General features: G+C 61.7%; 1 protein-coding gene across 1 annotated transcript; it reads left to right on the forward strand.

Moving 5' to 3' along the window:
• The first annotated feature begins 825 nt into the window (after window positions 1–825).
• Window positions 826–11080, forward strand: ZNF512B (zinc finger protein 512B). The gene is made up of 16 exons (XM_049650415.1): window positions 826–1878; window positions 2168–2310; window positions 2678–2806; window positions 2926–3602; window positions 3684–3910; window positions 4027–4098; window positions 4196–4342; window positions 4506–4630; window positions 4702–4794; window positions 5001–5099; window positions 5197–5367; window positions 5597–5791; window positions 6037–6138; window positions 6441–6503; window positions 7066–7164; window positions 7518–11080. Exons 1-16 carry the CDS (start codon window positions 1755–1757, stop codon window positions 7767–7769), a joined length of 2718 nt encoding a protein of 905 aa, XP_049506372.1. The 5' UTR covers window positions 826–1754; the 3' UTR covers window positions 7770–11080.
• Window positions 11081–11102: the final 22 nt, after the last annotated feature.

The following is an 11102-nucleotide window of genomic DNA, read 5'->3' on the forward strand; positions in this document are numbered from 1 at the left end:
CACCCCGCCCCGCGCCGCGCCCCGCGCCCCGCGCCGGCGCCGCGCTCCTGTCTCCTCCTTCTCCAGAAAAAGTCGCCATTTTGGTTCACTGCCTTCGCCCCCCCCTCCCCCCCTGCACCCGCGATCGGCCCTTTCGGGGCCAGGCCGGGGCCCCGCACCCCGGCTGCAGGTGACAGGTGTGTGGCGAGGCCAGTCTCCAGGTGTACGTTTCCTGGCCGGGTTCATCCGCGCGCCCGGCCTGTGCCGAGGTCCCCCCGCCAGCGTTGCTTGTGGCGCCCCCTCCCCCCTGCGAGGGTCCCACCTTTGCCACCCTGCTGGGTCCTCGGACAGGGTGGAATCTCTTTTCCTCCTGTTGTTCTAGTCACAGGTCGTGGATGGAAGGAGGGTGTCTGCCCCCTAGGCCAGCCCTGGCCCCAGGCCCCCCAACTCTGAGTTCTCCGCCCAAGCCGGAGAGATTGCAAAGTGGGTTCTTGGTAGGCACCAACATCCCAGGCTGGTGGAATCATCATGGCGTTGGGATGACTGATGCTGGCATGTCTCCTTTGGAAGTTTTGGTGTGAAGACTTCAGAGAAGTTTGTTTAGGCCCGTGTAGACCCGAACCTCCCCCTGGGCCCTGGATATGGGCACCCCCTTGGTAATGAGCAGTGATTGTCCTTACCAGAGACCTCAGTCTCTGGACCCCCTCTAGGCCCTGCAGTCCCTCCCCGCTTCCTCTGATGTAAGTTCATTAGGAACTGCCAGAGGAGGGGCTGCCTGCCCACACAACACCCCCCCCCCCCCCCTTCCTGTGGCCTTAGGTGTCCCTGTAGGAGGATCCTGTAGGGCTGAGCTCAAGAGTCCCTCCCCAGAGCTCTCAGGGTCTGGAGTCCCCCAGCAGAACAGGCCCAGGATGTCCAGCCTCAGGCAGCGGGGTAATCCCTGTGGCCGATGGCCTGGCAGTTTCTGGAGTGGCACTGGTGGACCTGTGGGTGGGGGGGACAGATAGGCTTTTGAGGGTGGAGGTGGAGAGGAGGTCAGCCAGGTAGAGGGTGGCTGAGGGATTCCTGCTGGAGACAAGGCTGAGAAGAAAGTCAGGTAGAATGGTTCAGCTGGCATGGGGACTAGAAACAGGTGCTCCTGGGATCCTCAGTCCTTGATCTGCCCCCCCCCCCCCCCCCGCCAGGGGAATTTATTCAGTTGAGTAGACTAGGGGCCTGCAGTGCCCATCTTGGCCATCTTCCATCTGTGTCCTGGAGAGAAGGGTCCAGGGGTGCATGTCCAGGTGGGGTGGCATTGCCTTCGGTCTGACTGGGGCTGTAAGGTGTCCCAAGGTGCTGGGCCACAGCAGCTTGTGAGCTAGCAGCCATATTAGTGTCATAATTGGCCCCTGGGAGGGATGCTGTTGGTCTCTTTCTTCCTGAACGCTCCACCTCTTCAGGGGCTGCCCCCAGCTCAGTACCAGGTACGATTCATGGCACGTTTTAGGACTGTGTGTCTGGGGACAAAGGAAGTCTATGAGAGCTGATGAGGGTTTCAGGACAGTTAGGTGCTTCCAAGATGATTGTGTCTCCTGGATAATCTGGGGAGACCTCAGATGGGGAGCCCCTCCCCTAAACCAGAAGCCTCCATCACCTACCATACATGCACAGGTGGGCAGGCTCTCCTCCCCTGAGCCGGAGAGGGGCCTGTCTGGGGGCAGGGTTTAAGAGTAGTCCGTTCAAGTCCTGAGTCGGGCCCGGTGAGCCTCACAGGTTTGTCTACTTGCTCTGCAGAAATGACCGATCCCTTCTGTGTTGGAGGAGGCCGCCGGCTCCCCGGATCCACCAAGAGTGGACCTGGGAAGGATGGAGGCCGGAACGAAGTCCGACTTCCTGTGCTGCATGACCCACCAAAATTGGGTAAGAGGGATCAGGCCAAGGTCAACTCCAGGTGACCACAGGCAGCTGCTACTGGTTGTGGGACTCCTTTTCAGCTCCCAGCTCCCCCAGTAGTCTAGTTCCTGGGTGCTCAGCTGGGCCGCCTGGGCCCCTGGATTCTTGTCCTAGGCTGACTACAGTCACAGTCTCCCACTCCCCATGCTTCGCTGTGGGGGAAGTGGGGCTTCCTCCAGGCCTGAGCAGCCCCCTGGGTGGCAGGTGAGGCTGTGGGGAATGCAGCTTCCAAGCCTTGGCATATCATGTGTTGCAGGGATGCCGGTGGTCCGGGGCGGGCAGACAGTGCCCAGCCAGGGCCCACTCTGCTTTGACCCGGGAAGTCCAGCCAGTGATAGGACGGAAGGGAAGAAAAAGGGGCGTCCGAAAGCCGAGAACCAGGCCCTCCGAGACATTCCTGTGAGCTCCCTGAATGCTGGGGTGGGACTCATGCTGGGGTCTGCTTGTCAAGACCACCACCCTGCCTTTGCTTCCTTTTCACACACCAGCCCCAAGCCCTCAGCTTGCGTCAGAGGTCGCTCCGTGCTTTCTGGCTTCACGGTGCGCCCTGGGACCCAGTGGGTCACGTTTGTGGGGTTCCTAGAACAGGTCAAGTACACCGTCGCTGCTTGGGGTGGCCTGAATCTTGCTGCAGTTCTGAGGTTGAAGGGCTCCTCGAGCCTGTCTGCCCTGCGGGCCTGGGGAGGAGACTGAGGCTGGGCATGGGTTGGGTTGGCAGAGACTTGGCTGGCTGAGGGGTCAGCAGCCTCACCTTTTCCATGTCCAGCTCTCCCTGATGAACCAGTGGAAAGATGAATTCAAGGCGCACTCAAGGGTGAAGTGTCCAAACTCAGGGTGCTGGCTGGAGTTCCCCAGCATCTACGGGCTCAAGTACCATTACCAGCGGTGCCAAGGGGTAAGGGGCTGTGGGGCAGGGAAATAGAGGCCTGGGGCCCGCCCTGCCCCACCTGTCTGCTCAGGGTGTGTCTGGGCAGAGGCCTGGGCTGCCATCCCATGCCTGCCCTCTCCACCCAGGGTGCCATCTCAGAAAGGCTGACCTTTCCCTGCCCCTTCTGTGAGGCTGCATTCACTTCCAAGACCCAGCTGGAGAAGCACCGGATTTGGAACCACATGGACCGACCCCTGCCTGCCCCTAAGCCTGGGCCGGTCAGCCGGCCGGTCACTATCAGCCGGCCCGTTGGGGTCAGCAAGCCCATTGGAGTGAGCAAACCCGTCACTGTTGGCAAACCCGTGGGTGTCAGCAAACCCATCGGCATCAGCAAGCCAGTGACGGTCAGCAGGCCTGTGCCGGTCACCAAGCCAGTGACGGTCAGCAGACCTGTGCCGGTCACCAAGGCTATCACGGTCAGCAGGCCTGTGCCGGTCACCAAACCCATACCGGTCACCAAGTCCGTGCCGGTCACCAAGGGAGTGAGTCTCAACAAGCCAGTGCCAGTCACCAAGTCCGTGCCGGTGACCAAACCAGTGACCATCAACAAACCGGTGCCGATGACAAAACTTGTGACAGTTACGAAACCCATGCCAGTCACGAAGCCGGTGACGGTCAGCAGGCCCATTGTGGTCAGTAAGCCAGTGACGGTCAGCAGGCCCATTGCCATCAGCAGACACACACCACCTTGCAAAATGGTGCTGCTGACCAAGTCCGAGAACAAAACTCCTCGAGCCACAGGGAGGAGCAGTGGTAAGAAAAGGTACGGGGCTCCTTCCAGGTTGGAGGTGGTAACAGGGTCAGAAGTGGGCCCTCCTGCCCCTCACCTGCCTGCTCCCTGCAGGGCTGCGGACAGCCTGGATGCATGCCCCATCCTGCCAAAGCAGGCGAGGCCGGAGAATGGGGAGTATGGCCCATCCACCACGGGCCACACCTCGGCCTTCCAGCTGAGCACAGACCCCGGCAGCAGCCCCCTTTCTCTGGGCAGCAGGCCCTTGGGGAGCAAGGAGGCACCGAGGGCCACAGGCCCTGTGTCCCCACCTGAGGAGGGAGCGGAGCGCACAAAGCACAGTAAGACGAGAGGGGGGAGGCAGTGGCTGGGGTGGGGGTAACGGTCTGTTGGCCCAGGCCTCCCGACGGTTATTTGACCAGAAACCCTGGGCCCTGTTTTCTCTCCCCCGAGTCAGGAAGGAAACAGAAGACACCCAAGAAGTTTACAGGGGAGCAGCCGTCCATCTCAGGGACCTTCGGACTCAAAGGTGAGGCCCTAGCCAGTACAGCATCTGGGGCTCGACACGTGCACAAGTGTGCCTGCACCCTTGGCTCACACCTGCCCCACCCCGTATGTGCACACAGGCCTGGCCAAGGCAGAGGACAAATCCCGCATGCACCGTGCCAAGAAGCAGGAGGGGCCGGGCCCCGAGGATGTGCGCAAGAAGGTGCTGGCTCCTGCTAGCACGGTCAGCAAGGACGTGCCGGCCCCCACGGCCCACCCAGCTCCAGGTGGGGGGGCTGCCATGTGCAGGGCCCAGGACAGATCTCAACTCTGGGGCGGATCCTGGACCACAGGGACTGGGGGCTGAGTGTGGACCGTGGGTCCTGTGCTTGGCATCCAGGGCGTCCGGGAGCCCCCACCAGCCCCTGAGGCCCTGGCCCTGCCCTACAGGTGGCCCTGAGGAGCAGTGGCAGCGGGCCATCCATGAACGGGGGGAGGCTGTCTGCCCCACCTGCAATGTGGTCACCCGAAAGACCCTCGTGGGGCTTAAGAAGCACATGGAGGTGTGTCAGAAGGTAAGGCTGCCCGGGGTCCCAGGCGGGGAAGTGCCCAGACTCAGCTTCTCACGACAGGGGCATGTCTGCAGCTGCAGGATGCTCTCAAGTGCCAGCACTGCCGGAAACAGTTCAAGTCCAAGGCCGGCCTCAACTACCACACCATGGCGGAGCACAGCGCCAAGGTACGCCCTGACCCACCAGCCGCTAGCCTCCTAGTCCATCTCACCCCACCCCACCCTGCCTGCCCTGCCCACTGACCTCTCGTCCCCACGTGGCAGCAGAACTTACTGGTTCCCATGCCTGACCTTGGACACCTGTGGCCCTGACCCCTGGGCTGGGGCAGGGGCCCTGTGGTGGTGGGGATATTAAGGCTGGGCCTGCCCCCCAGCCCTCTGACGCCGAGGCCTCGGAGGGGAGTGAGCAGGAGGAGCGGGAGCGGCTGCGCAAGGTGCTGAAGCAGATGGGGAGGCTGCGCTGCCCCCAGGAGGTCAGTGGGATGGGGGGGGCGGGGCGCACTGCGCGGGGCGCTGGGCGTGGGGTGGGACACAGCCCCTTGCTGGCCACTTACCCGACTCTGACCCCAGGGCTGCGGGGCCGCCTTCTCCAGCCTCATGGGCTACCAGTACCACCAGCGACGCTGCGGAAAGCCTCCCTGTGAAGTGGACAGCCCCTCCTTTCCCTGCACCCACTGTGGAAAGACCTACCGCTCCAAGGCCGGACACGATTACCACATGCGCTCGGAGCACACAGCCCCAGTGAGCAGCCTGTGGCCTGGGTCCTCTTGCCCCTGGGGTACCAAGCATGTGTGTCGCGTGCCATCTGCTGCGTGTGCTCCCCCTTCCCTTTCTGGGGGCCACGTGCATGGGGCCTAGCAAGCCTGGGACCCCCGAGTGCCCGTGTTCGCTGCCTGGGGCACGTACCTCTGTCTCTCTGCGCCCCGTGCCACTTGGTCCCTGTTGCTCACCCTGTCTTCCTGCTCTGCAGCCGCCTGAGGAGCCTGAGGACAAGCCCCCCGAAACTGAGGACCTCTTGGGTGTGGAGCGGACCCCCAGCGGCCGCATCCGCCGCACGTCAGCCCAGGTTGCCGTGTTCCACCTGCAAGAGATTGCAGAGGACGAACTGGCTCGAGACTGGACCAAGCGGCGGGTGAAGGATGACTTAGTACCTGAGACTGCCCGGGTGAGCTGCCCGCTGGGCCCCCGGCTCCCGTCCCCGAACAGGGTGTGACCTAGCTTGGGGTCCCCTGCAGCGGCCCCGCCCCTGTGACTTGGCCCATTTGCTGGCCTTCCAGGTTCACATATGCCATCTGTGGGGGGCACAGTCAGGTCCTTGGAGCAGGTGGGCTCGGCTCTGGCCTGGCGTTCAGTAGCCTCCCATTAACACAGGCCCCCTGGGCTCACCCTGGTGCTCACCTGCTTTTACAGCTCAACTATACTCGGCCAGGCCTCCCCACACTTAACCCCCAGTTGTTGGAGGCGTGGAAGAATGAAGTCAAGGAGAAAGGCCACGTCAACTGCCCCAATGACGTGAGTTGGGGCAGGCTGGTGGGTGGGTGTGGGGACCCTGGGGCTGAGGAATAAAGAGCCCAGGTGTGGCCCTGGGTAGGAGGTCTCCAAGTGATCAGCCAACCTGTGATCCCTGCAGGGTCCTTAGATGGAGCCCCATAATCTCAGCTTTAGAGGTCTAGCCTGCCCATATCCCAGGACCCCTGGGGTCAAGCCCCCCACTTACCCCAGAGGCCCCATAATCCCTCAGCCAGGGGTACACGTGTGTCTGTGTGGGGACATCTGCTGGGAGGCCCTCCCCCACTGTTGTCTCCTGTCCCCAGTGCTGTGAAGCCATCTACTCCAGTGTGTCCGGCCTTAAGGCCCACCTCGCCAGCTGCAGCAAGGTCAGTCCCCTGGCCCTTTCCCGTGGTGGGGTAGGTGCTCTGCACTCCCAGCCAACCCTTAGGGGCTCCGGCATGTTGGGTGTGTGACCCCACCCCGGTGGGGCAGGGACTGGCCAGTGCCCGATGGCCAGCCCAGCCCAGGACACTTCAGCATTCTCCAACCCTATCCATGAGTCCATTGGCCCAAGTTGTTCTGCCCACAGGGGCTTCTCGTCTGTGTGGGTGTAAGCGGGCACAGTGGACCTGGTCTTGGAGTGAGGGGCCTTAGGCCAAGGCTGCAGCCCTTCCCCGAGGCACCTTCCTCTTCCCATCCTCTCCTTATCCCTTACCTCCCCTGCAGCGGGGGCAGCTCAGAGGTCCTGCCACACAGAAGCCTTGATGGGTCCCTAAGCTCACCCATTGAGCACCCAACAAGATGAGCTGTAGTTGCTGCCCCGACCCTATAGCCACACAGGTGCGGGAAGAGGGCCGGGGTTCCCTGCTTAGATCTGGTGCTTCTGGTATTCCAAGGGGTGGGGGTGGGGTCCAATATCTGGGGGCTGGCCTGCCTGATGCCTTGCAGGGAGACCACCTGGTGGGAAAGTACTGCTGTCTGCTGTGTCCAAAGGAGTTCAGCTCTGAGAGTGGCGTCAAGTACCACATCCTCAAGACCCATGCAGAGGTGGGATGGGCTGAGACACCTGCTGAGCCTGCAGCAGATGGGCTGGCCCCAGGCAGGGGACTGGGCCAGGGCGGGAATGGGGGGGTAATAGCTTGTGTGGCCTTTGAGCAAGCAGCCAAGGTTGAGAAATCTGGTGGTTTCAAAAACAAAAACCAACAACAACAAGAAAAGGAAAGAAGAAATCTGGTGGGGTTGTTTCAAAGTGGCTTCTGGCTTCCCTGGAGGCCGGGAGGAGCTTGGGCACCACTCCCCCGCACTCTGAGCAGGAGGCACCATAGCGCAGCGGCCTGCCTGGCCCCAGTGCCTAGCATCCTCCTGCCTCGGGGTCTACATTGCGGGCTTTTTCTTTCCAGAACTGGTTCCGTACTTCGGCTGACCCACTTCCCAAACACAGGAGCCAGGACTCACTGGCACCCAAGAAGGAAGAGAAGAAGAGTCTGGCAGGTGGGAAGAAGCGAGGCCGAAAGCCCAAGGAGCGGACCCCTGAGGAGCCCGCACCCAAGATGCCCCCACGTCGAGACGACTGGCCCCCAGGAGGCAGAGACAAAGGGGCCCGGGGCTCCGCTGGCCGGAAGGTGGGAGCCAGCAAAGCTCCTGAGAAGTGAGCAGAGTGGCTGGCAGGTGGGTGGGGCCTGGTCCCCACACTGGACACCAAGCCCACTCTGTTGAGGGTGGGGATAGCTAGCTCCAGGACCTCCTGCCCTCCAGTTCTCCACCCCCCACCCCTGCCTATTCATCTGTCCAGCGGAGGCAGCCAGTCCCTCTCTCCTTCCTGACGGCCCTTCCCGTGTGCAGGCTGCACAGGGCACACCTGGGCTGGTTCTCTGGGGGGAGGCCTGTGGCAGCAACGGAAGTGCAATAGCTTGGAGGGACATTTATGGGCCTGGTGGAGTCTGGGGCCCTGGATGGGCAGGAAGAGGGTCTGTGGCTTAGGCCTCAGCGCCACGGGGTAGAGCAAGGCAGGCAGATGGCCTTCACCATGCAAGCTCCCGGCCCCGTCTGCTTTCTCAGGCCCAAGGCTTGGGGGTCCTCGGTGACCCATGGTTCTGGGCTGATGAGGGCACCTGAGCAGCCTCACCTTTCTACCCAACACTGGACCCCAGCACCCCCAGCTACCTCCCAGGACAGACCCTGAGTCTGACTGCTACCATGCTGACCAGACAGCCGCCCTACCGTGGCCTCCCTCGTCCTTCCACATTTGGCTCCTCTGCTTCTGTTCTCTACCTCTCCAGGCCCACCCTCCCCTGCCTGTGTGACCCCTGCTGTGCTCGGGCCCCTGCCCCACTGGCCCCTGTCCGTCACAGTGGGTGGAGGTGGCCCTGTTCGTGGGCTCTCCTGCCATCCTGTCTTCATGGGTGCTCCCTGCCTGGGGCAGGGGGAGGGTTCTGCTCTCACCTGCAGGGCTGCCGGAGCGGGGGGGGGGGGGGGGGGGGTGAAGGGGTCACATGGAGCATAGCTTTGCCTCCAATCTCCAGCTTTGCTAACACCACTGCTCTAGGTTGGGGCAGCCCAGTGGGTCAGGGATGGGCCAGTCCGGGCTGGGGCCCACAGGCATGTGGGGCATGGAACTGGGGCCCAGCTCTGAGGAGTAATCCCTGTGGGAATCAGCCTTCTGTTTGCTGGTCTGGGTTGGCCTGTGGCTAAGCTCCCATGGGAGTCCCCTTCCGCCCCCCCCCCCCTTTTTTTTTACCTGCCCTTTTGTTTCTGGTTGTGTGGTCTTTCGATATGAGAGCTGAAGGCCAGGAGGGGGCTTGGCCAAGGTCACGTTGTGTTGGTGGCAGCTCTGTGCTGGCCCTTTTGGGACTCAGAGCGTGGCTGGGTCTGCAGGTTGACCAGGGTTCAGGCTGGAGTCCAGGGCACCCACAGGAGGTGGCCAAACCGCCTCTGGCCTCCTCCCTGGGCCCCACTTTCCAGCTTCGGCAGTGTAGGGAGGAGGAAGGTACTCAGAGCCACTGGGTTTGGACAGAGGTTATTTCCCACTGGGGGGTAGAGGGTGGGCTGAGGGCTCGGCCTTGCCGATCCTGGATGATGTGAATTTTGATATTTGCCCGTGTGCGTGTATCTCCTGGGTGTAGTGGATGCCAGTCTTGTTGCTGTGACAAGTAACAACCTTTTTTTTATTCTGTTTTTTATACAAAAACAACAATCCGACATTTTGGTGCTAAGGGTTTCCTGGTGCCGACGGTGGATCTAGGGGCTGAGGGGGTGTCTCTCCCCTGCTCAGGGAGGCGGTGCTGACCGGGCACCTCTCTGCCCCTCAGCTCCCGTCCTCATCTAGTCACAGGAGAGGAGGGGCCCTAAGCCAGGCTTGGCTCTCCTGGCCCTGCGGTAGGGAGACAGATTCCAGGGGGGCTTGGGGGCTGGTCGTGCTGCCCGTCTCCAGTTTCCTTCCTTTGGCCAAAAGGCTCTTGGGCAACCCCGGCCTGTGTGCTAGGGAGGGGGTGTAGAGACCTAGACTGCCCCCACTCACACACACCTTGATTTGATCGAAGACTGGAGGCATGGACGGATGGATGTGATCCAGTGTCAAACACGAAGGGAGGGCAGTGTGGGCAGAAAGACTTTTCTGTGTTCCTGGGTATCACTATGGTAATACAGCTGGTGGAGGCAGAGGTGGGGTCAGGCAGCCACTGTTGGGGGGGGGGCGCAGCCTTGGGCAGGGAGGGGATGCAGGTGCTGGCAGGAGCCCCAGGTGCATTTGTCTTTGTCACCAATGGCTGGAGGAGGTTGGACCTCAACACCTCTGCTGGGGACGGCCGCCCGCCCCAGCCTCTCAGGTACTTGGCCCTTGGGGAACGGGGGGCTGGTTTTTTGCTGGGGGGTGAGTTTCCAGGTCACCCCCTGAAGTCCACAGTTGGTCCCTGGTTTGGGAACCCTGCCTAGATGTGTGGGAAGAGGTGGGGTCCTGGATAACTTGATGTTTAGCACTTTAACCCCCTTCTTTGTCTTTAAAGTGGGTGTGGGGGGCTGCTGCCAAAAGTGACTATTGGGTCGGACCCCTCTCTCCCTTCTTCCCTTTCTGCTTCCCATGTTCTGGCGAGTGGCAGTGGCGAGCTGGTGGGCAGAGCCCTCCTCCAAAGTGGGCAGAGCCCTGGGCGGCTCAGCGGGATCCGCCCACCTCCCACTCTGGTGGGAATCCAGCCAGGTAACCGCCTGGCCTTGATTGACACCTTCAGTGAGAGGGACTGGAGTGGCAGACCCCCAGGGCATGGTGGGCGTGAACCCTGCCCAAGACCCAAGCCCAGGGCACAATGCCAGGTCCCTTTCTGAAGATCTACCTCTGGCCCAGCCCACCCACCCTTGCCCTGAGAACAGGAACGGCCCGACTGAAGGGGCTGACACTTCACACAAAAATAGGATGCACTTTATTTGCTTGTGCAAAGGCAGTTGAGGGTGTATCCTGGTGTGAGGTGATCAGTGGCCCTCCCAGCGGTAGCCCCCCTCCTGTCCCTCTGGTTCAGAAGGGAGAGAATGGGTGCACCCTGACCCACGGGGGCAGGGCTGTCCCGGTGTGTCCAGTTCGATGGGCCCCAGGTGGCTTACCCTGGAGGCCTGGGGTTCGCGGGCGGGGGCGGGGGGGGGGGGGCGCCGGCCAGTACCTCTGGCCTGGCAGCCACACATCCTGTGCTTTGGGTTTCTTGGTTTGGGTTTTTTAATGCCAGTTCTCCGTACATAAGTGCATTTCGGAAGAGAGGTTCCAGCTATCACTTGTAACCGTATATATACATATATATTCTATCTACAAAGTGTTTATTTGCAAGATGTTTTGACGGTGAGCTCGGGCCCTGCCCGCCTTGTGACCATCTGTCCCCGGTCCTCGTCCCCGCCTCCCGGCCCCATGTGGCGCGGGGGTGGGCCATCAACTGTATGTATTAAATATGACTGTATCAAATAAATGTTTATTGATTTTTTTCCAGGGGCTTTGTGCTGCTGAGTTT

Source organism: Panthera uncia (genome assembly GCF_023721935.1).
Source record: "Panthera uncia isolate 11264 chromosome A3 unlocalized genomic scaffold, Puncia_PCG_1.0 HiC_scaffold_11, whole genome shotgun sequence".
Taxonomy (NCBI): domain Eukaryota; kingdom Metazoa; phylum Chordata; class Mammalia; order Carnivora; family Felidae; genus Panthera; species Panthera uncia.